This window comes from Pteropus vampyrus, unplaced genomic scaffold (genome assembly GCF_000151845.1).
Source record: "Pteropus vampyrus isolate Shadow unplaced genomic scaffold, Pvam_2.0 Scaffold137, whole genome shotgun sequence".
NCBI lineage: Eukaryota > Metazoa > Chordata > Mammalia > Chiroptera > Pteropodidae > Pteropus > Pteropus vampyrus.
In genome coordinates this window covers 3631836-3650654 of record NW_011888918.1, presented here as the reverse complement: position 1 = coordinate 3650654, position 18819 = coordinate 3631836, and the positions used below count along the sequence as shown (strand labels likewise).

The 18819-nt window shown below is 35.7% G+C and overlaps 1 protein-coding gene across 1 annotated transcript in view; it reads left to right on the top strand.

Annotated features, from left to right (window-relative positions):
* Positions 1–18819, top strand: part of ERC1 (ELKS/RAB6-interacting/CAST family member 1) — a 513889-nt gene that overhangs the window by 103623 nt on the left and 391447 nt on the right. Inside the window, exons 4-6 of the mRNA XM_011367885.2 lie at positions 11367–11441; positions 16207–16362; positions 17608–17691. Of these exons, the coding sequence (XP_011366187.1) occupies positions 11367–11441; positions 16207–16362; positions 17608–17691 (315 nt within the window). The remainder of the gene's footprint in view (positions 1–11366; positions 11442–16206; positions 16363–17607; positions 17692–18819) is intronic.

Genomic DNA, 18819 nt, shown 5'->3' with positions numbered 1-18819 from the left:
GCTTAGTGTGTACATTTTTGAAACTTTGAATAATCTCATCTTCCAGAGTGATTGGACTAATTTATCCTTACAAAAGCATATACCATATTTTCTGGTTAATCTGTAACTTGTGTATATATTATGCTCTTTAACTTACCAGATCATACTGTTTTAGAAAATTTTCTATCGACTGCTTTGTTATAGTCATATCCTGAGTTTCTTTCAGTTTAAAGACTTTATATTTTAATAAGATAACCATGTCCATAGAACATTGTTAGAGAAGTCATGATTATGTCAAACAACATGTAACATGAAAACTAAATCAGTCTCATGATGAGCTTTAAATGTTACATTTTTCTCTTCCGAATAATTCAACTTATGCCCATTTATTTTCGAGTTTTAGGGTTAATAAATAGTGAATAGTTACGGATTGTGAAAAGCCACAGTACTTTTCTGGAAGAGAACAATCAGAAATGTGGTGAATTTGAAAAAGTGGTAGGAAAAAAACCCATGAATTTAAGAATTGATTTTCAAATAACAAGCCCTATAGATATCAAGTCCTACTTACATACATAATGTGGAAAGAAATGCAGGCCTTGTCAGTCATACCAATGCGCAGTTCCAGTTGCCATTAATAATATAGCATCTTATAGTAAACAGAGCAAATATCTATTGAGCCTCTAATACATATGTATTTGATCCTGGTTATATATTTTTCATGCCAGAATACATGGTCTGTGCTCTCTTAGAACTTAAAAATTTGGTGTGAGTGTGGGGAGGGGGGGAGATAGTAAATTGGTAAGTATGAGATGAAATAAACAAATTGAGTGGAGTCTAGTTATGTTGGAGGAACGGATTTCTATAAACAGGATAAACATCTCTGGGGAGATGTTCAAATCAAAGGAGATTTGAAGAAAGAGACAGTTGTGTTGATCATTTGGGTAAAGTCATTTCATCAAGAAGGGTTAATAGTTTCCAAGACTTGATGGGAGGGAGTTTTGAGGGAACAGCGAGGAGACTAGGGGGCAAAACTATATTGTTTAAAGGGAAGGCTGGCATGGGATAAAAGGTTGAAGAGGTAGCCAGGACCAGATTCATTCATTTTGTTCATCAGATTTACTGGGCACTAACCATGTGCAAAGCACTAGGGAAATAGCAGGGAATAAAACAAAATCCATGCCCTCTAGGAGACAAAGCACTTGCAGATAATGCAAGAATTCTTGCAGATAATGCAAGAATTTTATTCAAAGTACAAAAGAAAACCTTATTCCAAAGTTTAATCAAGGGAGTGATAAGATCTGGTTTAGCTTTTAAAATTTACTCTGGTTGCGTAAGAATAAATGGGAAGGGGATAGTCAGGAATGAACAAGGAAGTTTTAGTAAAGAACTTAACTAGGTTAGATGAATGGTGATTTGAAATGACTACTCTATATTATATCACTGGTGTATCATGAAAGGCAAAAAGATTCGTGAGTTGGAAATGTCAGGTTAGCATAGGTTTTATTATTAGATTATTGTCCATCTTGCCAAAAATCGGTATTTCATCAATTCTGAGACTTACAATTTTTCCCACTTAACAATATGAAATCGAATTAAGTCTTACCCTTGATGGCATTTGACAGTATCAGCAAGGCAGCAGTCCTGCTAGATTTGTTTGCCTGTGCATTCACAAACATAGCTGTTCATTTTATCACTCACTATAGTTGAGGGTGTGAGTGTTGTTGGTATTTATTATTAACTTTAATTGTTGTTCAGTATGTCTTCAGTAATATTGCACTGTGAATCAACATTTAAACAAAACAGTTTTAAATGGTACATGATTAAACTATGGTTAAATAAAAAAGAACTCTTGCAATCAATATAAAGTAAAAATTCTGAATAATAAAGCTTTGTGTCATGATTTCTTTGGAGGCATTTCCCCTTTTCTTTCCAGCCCATAAATCAATGGTATATCTTAAAGTCAGTGGCATCCTAGATTTGATAAAATACAGTAACATTAAAATGCCATTCATATCCAGCAACATTTGTGATTAGTCTGTCATTTTATGAACACAATTTTGTAGATAAAAGGCAAATAATTAACCTAAATAAAAACCAAAAAAATTAAATTAAGCATGTTGTTATATTTTTACCAGAATTACGTTATGTGACTATTGTTAGACTTTACTGGTGTAGTGCCTTTCATTTGATTGATAGGAGAGTGAAGACATCTATTGGACAAATATTGAACTACAGGCAAGACTTGTTTTGGTTAGTGCTTGGGGCTTGCGCATATGGAGTTTTAACAAACTTTACAGGTGATTCTGATGTACACCAAAGTTCGAAACCCAAATTTTGGTTCTTAATCTGTTGGCAGAACATTACCCAAGTTGGCTATGGCCAAATAAATAATATGTTTCAGACCTAGGATGTACTCTTGTTTTTTAAAATATAGATGCTATTGTGATGAATAAAATACAAATTTGTTTTAAAACATTGTTACATTTATTCTAGTTTTTGTGTATAATATTTCAGACAACAAACCTTATTAGTATAACTGCTAGCATGTTGGGTTTGCAGGAATGTTTGAGGTTAAAAGTCCTAATATTTGACTAGATTCTAGGTTAGGAATACTGAATTTGCCTAACATGTCTGAAGAATGCCTGTTTATATCACTGGCAGTTGTAAGGTATAAGCAGAGGAGTTTGGAGAGAAAAAAAAGAAATAGAGATATATAGGGAAAAAACAGAAATAACAGACAAATAATAGGAAGAATTAAAAAAGAAACAGGAGTCCCTAGTTAGTTTGCTCTTCTGTAGCGATTTTGGAAAATGAGTATCTTATTAACTTAGGTTATTTCTCCTCTTCTTATTTTTGTCATTTGTGGCTCATTTCATTTCCATTTTGACAGAAGATACTTTTTCTTAGAATAATGCCATTACTAGAGATGGTGAAAGGTTAAAGTACAATGCTGTCTGACATTGGCTGTGTTAGGATACAGGAAAAGTAGTGAAGATTTTTTTCTGTTTACTCTTCCCTTCTTCATTTCTGTCTCCTTTTTGTTGTGAGTACAGTAATCATAGAACTTGTGTGGAGAATTGAATCTATGAAAGGACTTCACAAGCAATCTGGAGCTTGTACCCTTGAACCAAGGGTTTTGGAAGCTAATACCTGAAACTTGAAGAAAAGCAATTTCAGACGTAGTAGTACTTTTCAGTCACAAATACTCGTTTTGCTTACTTGTGTAAGTAAAAGTTGACTTACTTTTAAAAAGAATCTGCTAAAGAAAGAGAAATAGGAAATTTTGTTCCTAGTTTGTGTGTTTCTAACTCTAGATTAATGATTATTCTTTAGTAAATTAATGAGAAGAAATGAACACATTTTCTACTGTCTACTTCAATTGACAGTGTAATAAGAGCCAGATGATTTTACCTGTACTTTAAGTTTTTTGAGTGAAAATTTTTAGGCTAAAAGGAGTGAAGTAAAGTGAGCAAATAGTATGTTCTACTTATATTTGTTTAAATAGTACATTCATTTCTATCTCCAGAGTCTGTTCTCTTTATTAACAGTGCATGAGCCAGAGGCTTGATGTTCTTACTACTCATGGGGAAAGGGGAGTTTTATTAGCTCACTGACTGCAAGATGTGTTCATAATGAACTTTACTTAATATGCAGACTTCTGAATGGAAATTTGCTGTGAGTGATAGGTTTAAAATGTCTTAATAGGAAAGCTTTATGCTTGTGAATGGTTCAAAATGCATCCTAGTTCCTTAGCATAGGATTTTTTTTTTTTTAATTCAAATAGATTTCTGTTTTTTGTTTTGCTTACATGCTTGCTGGGGTTTAAAATGAAATTATAATAGTTTTACCTTAAAGCATTTAGAAATTTACCTAATTTAGAATTGGGTAATAGGAAAGAGGTCAGATAAAATTAGTTCAGTGTCTGAATTTTGAAGTATTTCAAAGAATTTGCAGTTTTAATATTTTCAAGTAGATACAGGAATACCAAATGAAAAATGCAAAGTATAAGTACAGGAATTTTATCAATAAAGATTTTTATTTGCAATTAGCAGGATTCATTTTATTTTTGTGTGTATATTTTAAAGTTTTATACTCATTTATTGAACAAATATTAAATATCTACTCTGTGCCAATTGATCACCTTGTTTACAGTGTGGAGAATTGATTAAATGTGGACAGACTGGAGGCTGGGAGGAAGCTGATGAGTTTGTTATTTTAATGCAGGTGAGAGATTATTATGGCCTGAACATTTTTAATGTGTTCAGATTTTGTCCTGGATTAAATAAAGTGTTCTGGATTTTACTGTCTTCCTTAATGAAGTGTTTTGTCTTACAACAGTTAATTTAATTGTGGATTAACTTGATTATTATAAGACTTGCTTTTATACTCCGTTGGGGCTGGTCTAGACAGCCTTCCACCTAAGACTAGATTAGCTCTACTTTTAAGGCTTGACCTTTCTGGGGTGTCTACTAAGTACCTCTGATCTTTCCTTGTTGGCTCTTTGGAACCTGAAATTTTCCCTGCCCCATGTGAGTTCAGGTAGTTGTTCAACTCAGCTCTGTGGTAGTCGTTCTGTCCCCAGTAGTTGCTCTTTGTCTGACACATTGGGGAGTCTTGCTCTGTGCATGCTTATTTGGTATTAATTAGGCCAAAGACTCAAGGGGACACTGCTTCTTCTCTGGCTAGCTTCCTTTTCTGTGTTATTCTCCACACATTTCCACTATCTTTGGGAGTCTTACACGTTGATCTGAGCTCTGCAAGATTGCCGTTTTCTGTTTAGGGTTCCTCTCCTTACATCCCATGCTAGATAGCAAGTCTGGGCCATCACCTTGTTTGTTCCTCTTCTCTTAGGGTCATAGTCCTGCGCTGCTTATTTTTCAGTGTCTGAAAACAGTTATTTCATGCATTTTGTCTAATTTTAAAATAGTTTAGGACAGGAGGGCCAGTCTTCTCTCTGTTATGGTCAGATCCTGTTGATTTTATAGAGAATGAGAAGTACATGGGAAACTCATTGAAGCATTTAAAGCAGGCTAGTGTCATGATTTATTGATGCTTTATCAAGATTAACCTGGTGCTCTCTTGAAAATGAACAGAGGAATTGGAGTAAAACTAGATAGAGGCTATTGTAGCTATCTAGGTTTAAACTAAACTGGAAATGGAATGAGATGGGTAAATTCGAGATATATTTTTAAGATAGAACAATTAGGACCTGCTGTTGGAGTACTTGTGGGAAGAATGAATGGAGATATTCCGGTGTTTGGCTTAAGCCACTGGGAGGGGAGTGCCATATTTAATAGGTGAGAAGACTCATCAGATTAAGGAGGAGAAAATCAAGAGTTTTGTTTTGGATAGAATAAGTTCGAGTTACTTATTAGACATTTAATGAGAAATGAGCAGCTGGATATATGAATCTTGAAATCAGAGCAGAAGGTAGGCCTAGAAATTTACTAGCATCTCAATTGAATTTTAAGCAATGCAATAGATTAAAGAGTTTGGATGAAAAAGAGAAAAGTGTTCAGGACTTTTATTATTCCCTGGCCATATAGTATTTGGGGGTCTAATTTGGAAGAAAGAACCTGCAAAACACACACACACACACACACACACACACACACAGCAACTGGAAAGAAAGAAAAAGAAGAGAGTGTGGTGTTATAATAGGCCAGAGAAAACATGCATATAGAAGGGAGTGGGCTGCTTCTTTGAATACTTCTGACAGTTCTGGGAAGATGAGGACAGAAATGCGCCCATTAGATTTGGCAACTGGGAATTCATTGGTGATCTTGATGAGTTGTTTGAGTGGATAGGTAGCAAACAAAAGAAAAAAAGCCAGATTAGGTTGCTTTCATTAGACTTGTATGTCTGAAATATTTTACAATGAAATAAAATAAAAAAGTGAATGGAGAATGAAAAAGGAGATAGATAGCTGGTATAGACCAGCAGTTTTTAGGCTGGGATATTTGTATGTTTTGGAGTTCAAAAGACTTTCCTAGAGTGTGTGAGCAGTATGCAGGGCAATTCCAGATTCTGAACTTCCATTTGTCCTCACAGCTTGCATTTTAGTTGGCTGAGAAAGTATATGTGAGTTCTTTCTCCTCACCTTTTACAATTGAATTTTGCCTGCTCCAACTGCTACTCACTATTCAGCTCTCTAGTATTCTTTAGGAAACTTCCAGGATCTCTAGAATTGATCAAGATCCCTCAAATTTTTCTCTTGTGGTACAGTGGACATTTTTCTTCATAAAAATGTTCACATATGAATTATATAGTTAGAAAAATTATTTATTTGACAAATATTTGAGTATACCATGTGTACTAGGTATTATTCTGGGTGCTTGGTATATATCAGGGAATGAAAAAGAGAAAAGTTTTGAGATAGTTGTTATGTTTATCATAATAAGTAATATACTATTAGAAAGTGATAAATACTAAGAAAAAATGGAGCTTTGTTATGAAGATTAGAAGTGTGTGTCAGAGGTGAATTGCAATTTTAAATAGAATAATAAGAATGGGCCTTTGAGGTACTTTGGCTTTTGAACAGACTTGAATATAGAATAGTTAAGGGAAGAAGAGAGTCAAATAGAGCAAACAATGAGTGCAAAGGCCTTACCTCAGGAGCAGGACTGATGTACTGAGGGAAAGCAAAGAGACTGGTGTGGCTGGGGAGGGAGGAAATAGTAAGAAGTGAAGCCAGACAAGTAACGGGGCCAGATCACATGAGCCTTCCAGGACAGCAAAAGATGGCAACTTTTACTGTGAGTGAAATGAGGAGCTGTTGAAGGCTTCAAGCATATTTTGAATTTTGTTTTAAAAAGAACATTCTAGCTGCAGTATTGTGATTAGGGAAATCAATGTTGGGAGACTATTACTATGATCCAGGCAAGAGATAATGGTGGCTCAGATCATGGGTAATAAGATGCAGTCAGTTTCTGGAGACATTTTGAAAATAGGAACAATTGGATTTTCTGATGGCTTAGATGTAAATATATGAAAAAGACTCCCAAATTGTTGGCCTAAACAGCTAGGTGGATACATACTATTAATCGCGATGGGGTAGATGAAGAAAGTTTTAAAGGAGAGAATTAGGAGTTTGGTTTTGGATATGTTAACAGTGTGACATCTATTAGATATACTCATGAATGTGCTGAGAAGGCAGTGGTATATTCAAGTGTGGATGGATTTCAGCAGGAGGTAAAATTTGAGAGTTATTATGTGGATGGTTTCTAAAGTTATGAGACTAGATGAGAGCACAGGGGGGATTAGTATGTTGGAGAAGAGGACAAAGGACCAGTGCCCATGGCATTTTTAAGGAGTTGGGCAGAAAAGGAACCATTGAGGTAAGAGGAAAGAAAAACTTAGAGAGTGTCATGTATTAGAAGCCAAGGGAAGAGAATATAATAAGGAAGAGGGATTGAGAACTATGTCAGATGCTGCTCATAGATAAAGTAAGCTGAGGACTAATCATGGGTTTTAGCAATATGGAGGTCATTGGTGACCATGATGAATTGTTTAGATGATTATTTGATTAAAATCTGTCTTTTCATGGTAGACTAAAAATTCCATGATAAAAGGGATCAAATTTATTATTTCTCACTATTTAATCTCCATAACTTGGCCTAGTTCCTGGCATGAGTAAATGAATAAAACATTTAGATTCTTGAATCTCTAGGTGGACTGCGGAATTGAGTCAGAAGTTTTATAGCCAAAAAGAGTGCCTCGAATCAGTCATGCTCCTTTACAGGTTTGGTGAAGACAGTGCTACTGTTGGTCTAGGACACAGGCACGGCAGCTTGTTCTGCCGACATCACCGACTTGCCCCACTACCACCTGAATCTCTGCTATTTCTGAGTCTGGAAACTTGAGGTAGCTGCTATTTCTGCCACTCATTGCCAGAATTGTCTCTAAATAGTCATGTCACTGCTTCTTCATATTATAAGATTCTGATTCAAAGTAAGTGATGTTTGTGTCTGCTGGGGGTGATTAAGTCACGTGTTTTGACTTTACTGCAAGAAAGGCTGGAAAAACAAGAATGTGGCATTTTTAGCTTCTTTTGTGGGAGGTAGACTCTGCCTTAAAGTGTGGAATCTCAAAACATAGAAAGGAGATCAGATATCAAAAGGCAAGAAGGAGTGATAGATGTCCACTACGTGGCTAGAGAAACAGATTTTGCAGGTTATCCTTGGAAGGGTAATAATTGAATCTGTGGGTTTGAGGAGGGGCTGCCTTGGATGGTTTCATGTGCAGATCTTTCACAGAACAAGAGCTTCCTGCTGATAGAACAAGTAGGGCCTAAAATTCAACCCATGCTTCATGGTGAAGTTGTGTCCACCCAGAGATCTTGCTTTCTTACAATTCACATTAAGTTACCCTAGGGGCTCTGGATTGGGCTATAGAATTGAGGAGAGTTCCAAGGACAGGAACTTAGAAAATATCTGTCTGTGGGTAGGATATGGGAAGGGGCAGAGAATAAGAATTTAGAGCTAGGATAATTATGTAATGGAAGCCAGTAGAAAATTTTAAAATTGTTCCTCCCTTAAATCTCCTTATGGTTTTTTTTAAAAAGTCAGTTTCTAGATGGAGTTCAGAGAGAATATGGACTGACAGCAGCTATTAGATTTAAAAACAAGGAGGTCCTTTATTTGATATTGTAGAGGGAGTTGTCTAGTAGAGTAGCAAAACTGGAAACCAGCAATAATTTATTCATTTATTTATTCATTCCTTCACTCGACAGAAGAGGAATGGATGTGGAGGAGAACTAATTTTTATTGATTGCTTACATGTCAGACAGTGTCTGAGGAATACAGAAGACAGTTTTTGCCTTTAAAGAGTTCACATTCTGGTATGAAAATTATTTTGAATTTAATGTGGTGTTAAAGGAGGTCTGTGTAGTATGTCATATGAGAAATAAGAGGAGGGGAACATAATTCAGCACATAAGTAGGAAGGAGTTAAACGATTCCCTCTTTACCTAATTCTTGAAAGTTTGGCAGCCGCTAGTTATTCATTCATTTGACATCCATTCTTTAAATATCTGTTAAGCACTTATCACTGTACCAACTACTGTTTTAGCACTTTGGATTCATCAGTGAATGGAACCAAGACCCTGGCCCTTGTGAAGCATACATTCTCAGAGGGAAATAGAAAATAAACAATGTATAACAAGTAAACAAATTACGTAATATGTCAGGGGAAACATGCTATAGGAAAAAGGAAAAGTAGAATAAGGTAAAGGGAAAAGGACATGTGGATTCTTTTTTTTGGTCAGTTTTGTTATAAAATAAGGTTTATTACACTGAGAACATTAAACGTTAATTTTTAATGAAAAATTTTAAACTCACACAAAAGTAAATAGTATAATCAATCTCAGTATACTTATTACTCATATATATTAGTTACCAAAGTTTTGCCGCACTTGCTTCGTGTATCCTTTTTTTCTCTTTTTTCTTCACCAGAGATTTTAAAGCAAATTTCTGACATGATGTAATTTACCTCTTCATACTTTAGTATGCATCTCTAAAACCTATGGATATTTTCTTGCATAGCCCCCATTTGATTATCACAACTAATAAACCTAATTATTTGAGCGAAGACTTGAAAGAGACTAGGTCTTCCCCCATGAGTGGTGGAAAGAGAGTTCAGGCAACAGGAACATCTAGTGTAAAGGTCTTAAGGAAATGGCGAATGCAAGGAGTCTAGTGTGGCTGAAATGTAGTGACCGAGGGGAGAGTGTTAAGAGGTGGGGTCTTGTAGGCTACTGAAAGGATTATGGCTCTACTTTGAGTCAGATGGGGAGGCACCACAGGATTTTGAGCAGAGGAGTGACAAGATCAAATTTATGTTTAAAAGGGTCACTCTGAGTGTTATGTTGAGAATAAATAGACTGTAGGAGAGCAAGACAAAGAGCGGGGAGCCTGATTAGAAGTTTGTTGTTGGATTATATTTTTCTGAGTGGCTTACTCCAAATGGTAGCAGTGGAGATGGTGAGAAGTGCTTCGATTTTGGATATGTTTTGATGGTAGAGTTTCACTGAATTTCCTGACTATGGCTTGAAAGAGGCATTAAGGGAGGCATTAAGAAGACTCATTGGTTTTCGACCTGAGTAACTGGAAGGATGGAGCAGGTTTGGGGGCACGACCAAGAGTTTAATCTTGGGCATGTAGAGTTTAAAGTGTTTGTTAAACATATAAGTAGAGTACCCAGTTGGATATTTAAGGCTGGAGTTAGAGAGAAAGGTAGCAGAAAGAGTCGTGTGTATTTGATAGCGGTTTGCACCAGAGTATCAGCAGCCAGATGGTGACAGGATGTTCAGAAATTACTAGTGTTTAAACTGTTGACTGTTTATAATTTAGAACTTTTGTCAGCTCATTAGAACTACTCTTTCAGGAAGAAGTAACTCAGTGAAGTTTACAGTTGTTATTTCCTATTTCTCTCAAACCATTCTTCCTAGTCCAACAAGAATGAATAAATTAGGTCAAAGGTATAAAGTATTATATATTACTTTTATTATGGTTAAGCACTGTTCAGTTAGGAAGTATTCATCTGTCTATTCTCTGGCATCACTGAAGTCTAAGGTGCTTTGGAAGTACTGACTTACTAAGAGACGTTCACAAAATCTGACAAGAAAATAGCCCAAAGTGTTCTGGAGACTTCAGGGTGATCCTTGAAGACCCTAGTTGTGATATTACTACCATCACCTCCTTCCTTCCAGATCCTGAACTCACTAAAATTTGGATAAAAAAAAAATTTACCATGTTTTTCTGACATTTTCTAAACATGAACTGCTTAGGGAACTTGTTCAACAGTCTTGTCTCTTTCTTTCTACTTGTAGACCCACTGGGCAGAGATTTTCATCATAGGTAGCCAGTTGGTTGCTACTCTGGGGGTGGAGGCAATGGGAGGATGTTTGCAACAGTAATGCTTTCAGTAGCTTTGTGCAATGCAGACTGTGACTGCTTTTACTTCTCCATTTAAAAAGGGAATATTTCTAATCCTCTTTTAGGACCATTTGGAGTTCTGATTATATGTCTTGGAGGAAGATATATGTATGCCATGTGGAAGATTGACACACTAACCTGGATGTGATGTAGTTTTAACTGTTATAGTTGCCAGGGTCTGTGTGACTAATTTTAAATAACTAGATGTTCAGAGGTTGGGACCCTCCTATGCTTTCTTAACCTGAATGTAATCTGTGGGTTACCTGATTCACAGAGAAAGGTCAGGGATTCAGAAAGGGACCAGAGTATCTCACAAGGCTGGGGTAATCATTTTTTTGCAAACAAGTACTCCCTTTCCCTTCTCTTCCCCTTTTCTCCCTTTAAAAAACAAAACAAAACAAAACAAAAGAGTGAAAAGAAGGACGCTTACTCTCTGTTTGCTGCTCTTTCGTAGGAGATGCATCGGAGATTTGAGAATGCTCCTGATTCTGCCAAGACAAAAGCCCTGCAAACTGTTATTGAAATGAAGGTAAGTGAGAATAAAGAATTTTATGAGTCAGTTTACACATGTAAGTGGTCACACATTATAATGCATGAGTTTTAAAAAGTGGTATGTAATAATATTTTATTCATTTTATAGATTGAAAAGAAATAGTAAGACTTAATGAAAATGACACTTAAAGAACTTCAGTTTCAGTTCCTTTTAGTTGTAGCACGTAACTCAAATCATACCATAAGGATTATCCAGAATTTCTTCAAATCAGCTATTCTCAAACCTTTTGGATCTCATGATCCCTTTATACTCGTAAAATGGCAGGCTCATATAATTCATTTTTAAGAAAATGTCAGCCAAATATCAAGTCTGAGTAACCATAATTTGTCAGTTGTTCTTTCTAGTAAAAATAGTGTTCCATGAAAAAAGTACCTAATTTAGCTTGCAACTCAAAGAAGCACACACATGCTGTTCCTAGGAAACAACCATCATTCAATATGCAGCACAAGTACCTAGCTCTATCCTATTTCATCACACAGAATATTAAAAAGATGTGTGCCCAAGGGTTGAGATTTATTAAAAGTTCTAAAGTAATTCAGAATATTCTTAAGTGATGCAGTCTTTTAAAAATTTTCTCTTTTCTTTCTTTTTTCTTTCTGTGAGTGCATGACACTAAAGTATACAATGATTGCTACGCCTTAGTGCTACTGCCTGTTGCTGTAAGGCATGAGCAGTTTTGCCCACCATTGCCTTTATACCTTTGGTGAAAATGTTAACATTAGAAAAGGCAAATAAAGTCATAGTATTATTAAGAAAGTAGTTTTGACTATGCAGACTTGTTGAAAGGGTCTGGGGAACAACCCTAGTGTTCCGTGGACCATACTTTGAAAACCTCTGCTTTAAGTTAATGGATAATTAGAAATCTTTAGGTTGTATGGTATGGCAGTTGGTGATAAAGAACTTGCCTTTTGACTTAAATTCCCTGGATTCAAAATCTGGCTTTATTTAATAAACCGTATGACACAGAGCAAATTACCTAACCTCTCTATACCTCTTTATCAAGAAATGGCGATAATAATAGTACCCATCCCATAGGTTGTTTTGAAGTTTAATTAGTTAAAAGAGTAAAACACTTTGAAGAGGACCTGGCAACATAGTAAACAATCAATCAGTGTTAGCTGCTGCTGTTGTTATTATTTTTAACATGTTCTTTCTTACAAAAGCTGAAAGATTCTTACAGATAGGGATACCTCTCTTTGTCTCTCTAACTTCTTCATGTCTCCAAAGAAGTTTGACACTATGCATTGTGGGTCTTCATTTAATATTTTTTGAATATTTAGTTTTGATATATAAGTAGTTTTATATAAATAGATGTTTTTCAAGTGCAGTTGTGAGAACTGATCTCTTAATTTGTATGTTTCCTCTTGAAACTTAGTTTATATCCTGTACATATTCATTCTCAATAGGGGAAGGATTTACCAAACAAATTCCAAATTAATGGATTCTAGATTCTTTGTAGTTAGACAATTAGTAGTCTTGAACATAATCTTATAAAGAACCTTTAGAAAGGTTTAATTGAATTTCACCATTCCCACAGGTTTATTTGTACCTGTTATTTCCTGATCCCTGTTGAAACCTAAGAATAAAACACATGAATGTACTTATATTTACAAAATTATTTTACTCGCCTTTTGAAAAAATGGGGAAGTATAATTAATTGGTAGTGGATCTATTTTAAGTTGTGTTAGTTAACCTTTACCCATTCTGCTAAGAAACAAGAGATTCTGAGATTCTGGTGCCCAGTGAGGTCAGTTGGATGTTATGCTGAAATCACAATTGAATAGTTGAGTTGCTGACAGTGTGGCATGGGCTTGAGAGAATTATGAAGATCTAGAATAGTCTTTGCAGGAAGTGGGAAAGAAAGATGATTGACAGACAATAAAAGAGCCTAACGGTTATCTTAAAGGTGATGTAATTCTCCTCTTCCTTCTTCCTCCTTCTCCTCTTCCTGCTCCCTTTTCCTACCTTTTTCCTTCCTTTTATATTTTCCTTCTCTACCTGTCTTCTTCCTCTGCTTCTTCATCCCTTACTCCTTTTTCTTTTTTCTTTAGTAGTGGAGGAGCAGGGAAGAATTTCTGTATGGCTCTAGGGTTATAAGATTTTTGCTGGGCAGATATAGCAGAGTTATTGTGATACAGATGTATTGAGGATGATGGTGAAAGATAAGTTTGAATGATCAGGCCAGGAATGTAGCCTGAATAGGAGGAAAGAAAAGAATTTATAGAACTGACAAGTTGGGAACATATAAAAGTTAGGGAAGTGGAGATCTCTGTGATAATGAGAATGATGGTGTGACAGGCCTAGGAAGAGAGACCTGGGTAGTGATAGGATCCAGAGTGCAGTCCTATAAACTGGATAGCTAAAACGAACTGGAGGATGAGATCATTGGAATTAAGGACATCAAAGAATTCAGACACTGAAATCCTAAGATGGTGGCAAGAGGCATTTGAAAGGAAGATTGATTGTAAATCAGGTGCCAAGACTTCTTAAATTGGCACAAGTGACTAGGAAGTCCCTAGATGGCAGCGGTGAGGAGGGGAGAGTGAGAAGGAGTATGAACTTTAAATAAAGGGGAACAGCTTTGAGGAACTAGGATGCCCACACATTTCCCTGCCTGATTTGTGGTGCTGGGGGATTAGTGACCTGCACTGGAGAGAGTTCTGGGAAATTATATCATTTGGGAAAGCCATGTTTTACTTGGGGTAGGGAGACAACTTTTGAAACAAAGTTGAGGACTTGGAAATTTAATAAGGAACAGCATTTCAGTAGCCTCAGTGGGATTTGTTGATTAATTATGGAAGATGCAGGGCTAGGGAAGTACGGAGCAGTAAGATGATAAGGAATTTACTTATGTCATTATTACACATTCTAGGAGTAAGGAATCTTGTTGAGAGGACTGTCCCCCAATAAACATAGTCTGAGTACTGATTGAGTTGGTGCTAGAATTACTTGAGCACATCAGGCAATAGTTTTCTGGCCTGATTTCAGAGAATAGCCTAGCAGCTTCTTTCTCTGGGCAGTTAGTGCCTTCCTCGTGGTTTTCAGAGCTGCAGTTATGGTCTCTTTTAGGGGAGAACCTTGTATGGTGCATGGTTCGGTAGTGAGGGTGTTGAGTTGGTCAGTAGCTGCCTCTCTATCTGTGTTGGGGTTTGAGAAGAAGATGGATAATGTTTCTTGACATGGGCCTTGTAGGGGCTTTGTAAAGGTAGAATCTGTCTAGGTGATATGCAGAACTTGGAGTTCTTAGCTAAAGGCTGTTTATTCTTTTGTGGCACACTGGTGGTGCTAGAAATACACCGCCTTAGTTCTGCTGGCCCCTTTTCATTGCCATCTAGGCTAATATCTTAGGTAAACCATATTGCACTTTTTTTCATTTTCAGGTTAGTCACATGCATTTGCCTAGTATTTTAGTCATTCTTGAGAGACTACATCCTGATATTTCCAGGAAGATGTATAGCAATCTCAAAAGTGAATTTTCAATTCAGTTGGAATAGTTTATTCTTTATGGGCCAGGAGATTGCCTGCAGCCCGCTAGTTGTAAGGAGTAAATAAAAATCCTGGCTTAGGATTTAGAATGTCTGTGTACTCATTCAATACATTTAATTATGAACCAAATGCAAGTTTAATTTGAATAGATTTGTAAAAGAAAATTTTTGTTGTGATATTTTTAAAGGTAATGCAATGCAAGACAGAGGAGTACATGTTCCTCTTCTCCCTTGAACCTAAAAATAGCTAGCTATAGTCGTCTCATGATAAATTTTTTAACTTTCATATGCCTGCTGTAAGAATTATGATAGCAAGGAAAGTCAATCAAGCAATCCTTGAGGTAAAGTACAAAAGGAAGTCATCTCAAAATTACTTCCTCAAGGAATTGTTTTCTAAAATTCCAAATAAAATAAAGCTATACTTAATTGATGTTCTTTAAGGTCTTTATTTCTTAAGTGAATAAGTGTATGAAGCTACATACAGATGTAAGAGTATCCATTCAATTTAGGAGTTTTTCTGTAATTGATGACATCTAATCATTAGATACTGTGACAGCTAAACCAAGAAATTGAATATAGAAGGATGTTCTGCTAGGAGGCGATATTTGTGGTGGTGATGATGTACAAGGACAGTGTCTTTTAAACATTATGAAATATTTCAAATGTATGGAGAAGTTTAGAGAAAAAGTAAGATTACTAATGTGATAAACTGTAACCGTTAATGTAATTACTCATCCCTTTATTTTTCTGCAATGGGAAATTATAAAATCTTTATTATTGTAAATATAATTATACACATTATTGTGTAAATCTTTCAAACTCTCTTTTACACGTCTCTCTTTTGTGGGCAAAAATAAACCGTTTAGTGGTCACCAAATAAAATGATAAAAGATTATAGTTAGAAAAGGTTTTAATATTACAAAAATTTTCACTGGGATTTTGGTGACCATAAAATACAAAGAAACGTTAACTAGTTTTCCATTGCTTCTCCTTCTTTAGTTAATTCTTTCAACCTTAATTGAAAAGATGCAGACTGTATGAAGGGGTAGAGGCAAAAGCGTATTATAGAGATGAGTCCTCCTTCTCCCACTCAACTGGCCATAAAGGATATATTTTAGAAGTTAAGGCATCGTTTGCTGGACAGCAATTTCCTGTATATTTATCTTTCTTGAATTTAACATCTTTGAAGACTGGGTTGTTCAGTTTCTCTAATTTTTCGTGAATACTTTAATGTCTGAATCTTCCATTGTCTTCAGGATTCTAAAATTTCCTCTATGGAGCGTGGGCTCCGAGACTTGGAAGAGGAAATTCAGATGCTGAAATCAAATGGGGCTTTGAGTACTGAAGAACGGGAAGAAGAAATGAAGCAAATGGAAGTCTATCGGAGCCATTCTAAATTTATGAAAAATAAGGTAATGGTGTTTGATACTGTAATTTTAAAAAGAAGTTTGAAAAATTGATGCATCCTCCTACGTCCTTAGTGATGATGGGGAACTTTGCACTGTTTTATCAGACTTCAGGGAAGATTACTTCTAAAATAATTCTTTCAAGTGGAACTTGTTCAGAATTAAAGTCAGAATTACTGATGTTCTATAGTTTTCTCTTAAATTACCTGTATGAGGCTAAGTATATATTATTACAGTTTCACATTTCATATCTATTAGTACTTCTGAGATGATTTAGTAGGATTACATCCAGATGAGTTTTATTCACTATACAAGACATCTAATTCTCTACCTCTTATGAAGTATTTTGTAAGTCAAAACCCTAAGAGGCTAAACCCAGCCCCCTCCTTTTTTTCCTGAAATGGCTTAAAATCATGTTTTCCTTTCAAATACAGTTCCATGAAGGAATGCCCTTTGCTCTCTCCCTTGGAGAAGATCCTTTTGTATCAGGTTTATTGTTTCCCATGTGTGCTTCAGGTATACGTAAAGTAAGATATAGGTATCACTGAGACATGTCAGTCTGCATTTATAAGCTCAGTCACAATATTTCTTCCTTAGATTTAAAGTCATTTAATTTGATTCTAAAAACTATTTAGGCAAATTGGAGGACTTAGTTTATTAATTTATCAATTTATCAAGTTTGTTGTGGTTTAATTAAAAATTGTAATTGTAATTATAAAATATTACTTAGAAAATAAGTATCCCGTGCCTCTTCCCGCTACACCATATCCCAATTTTATTAACTAACCAGTTCCTCTGGAGTGAAACTTGTAAAGGAATCATACAATTTCAACTCTCTCTCCAGTCTGGTTTCTTGCTGGATGCTTGTACCTGCCATGTAAACCTGTGGAACATTTTTCTAATATTTTAAGAGTCTGAGATCAAATGACTACTGCCAATTTCATGTTAATTTAAAACTCAAAAATTCATATATCCAACTTTCTATTAGTATGAAATTTTCACCCTAACGTGAAAACAAAATATACTACCATATAAGCTCTGCATTTCATTTGCTGGTTAGCACATTCCGGTCCATTTAAAAAATGCTGTGAAAATAGAAAACCATCTCTGGTCCTTTGAAGAGGGAATTAGGGGAATAGATTTGATTGTGTTATATGTTATTGTTATTTCCAGTTACTGCTCTGGCTCAAAAGCAGATAATAAGACCTAAATTGACACATGAGTAAAAAAAGAATAACAATGTCGTGACAGGTAGAGCAACTGAAGGAGGAACTAAGTTCGAAAGAGGCTCAAGGGGAGGAGCTGAAAAAGAGAGCGGCTGGTCTTCAGGCTGAGGTCTTTGCCGTAAGATTTACTCTTTGTGTGCAGTGATCCCATAGTGGGACCCTGCTAGCTCTGGCTTCTGGGTGGCTTACACTTTCATTCTCTATGGTTGGCAGCTTTGCCCAGTACTGGCACTAACCAGCCTGCTCTGCTCTTTAACCAACTTCTGTGGACCCATATGTCACTTTGTGTGTAGTGAGCCCTCACCTGCTCTGGAAGCCCTATACCAAGTTTTTTATTATTGCTTTTATCACCGTATGGATGGTACTTCAAAGCTTGTTTTTTTCTAACTCCTTTCCTGTTACTACATACTTGTTGATTTATTAGAATGGTAGTCTCTTTTTTCTTCTTAGGCATCAAGAATATGCAGATGTTCCTAGGTCCATCACCTAGTGTTTATTTGAATTTGAAATTCTTGAGTAAAATGCTTTACCTTCATATGTAGACATCAACTTTAAGTCCCAATGTGGTGATTTTGCGACAAATGTTACTTTCTTAACAGATATATAGAAAGTGATTAGCTTATTTAGAGTTATCTAGTAAATGAGACAGCATGAAACTTACTTGAAGTCTCTAAATCTAGTTCAGTCTTTCTAACAAATTTAAAATTCATTTGAAAATATAGTAATACAATAGCTAACACTTGAGCACTTTTATTATAAGCATTTTATAACCTACTAAGGTAGGCATATTACCAAGCCCTATTTTATAGATGAGGAAACTGAGGTAACAGAGTGGTTGGTGCTTAGGAAACACAGCTAGTAAGAGGCAGTTTGATTTTTATACAAGCAATCTGGTTCCAGAACTTGTACTGATAAGCTCTTCACTCAACTGCCCTATACTAGGCTGTGCACATATTTGTCACACAAGTGTCAGGAAAAAGTGCTTCTGAAAATAATTGTGGGATAAGACTGGAATGCAGAATAAAAAAACTTATGCTAATCTGGTGTTTGCTATTTATGGACCACTTTATAGCGTAGATTCAAAGTAAAGCATTTTGTATGCAAGGGTCTAATTTTGTTTATAGTAACCATGTATTGTCTAGAAGAGAAGTTGATCCATAACTTCTCTTTTTTTCCTCAGCTGCTATTAATTCATTCCTTTTTGTGTCAATAGGCTAAGCGTATTCTATACATTATT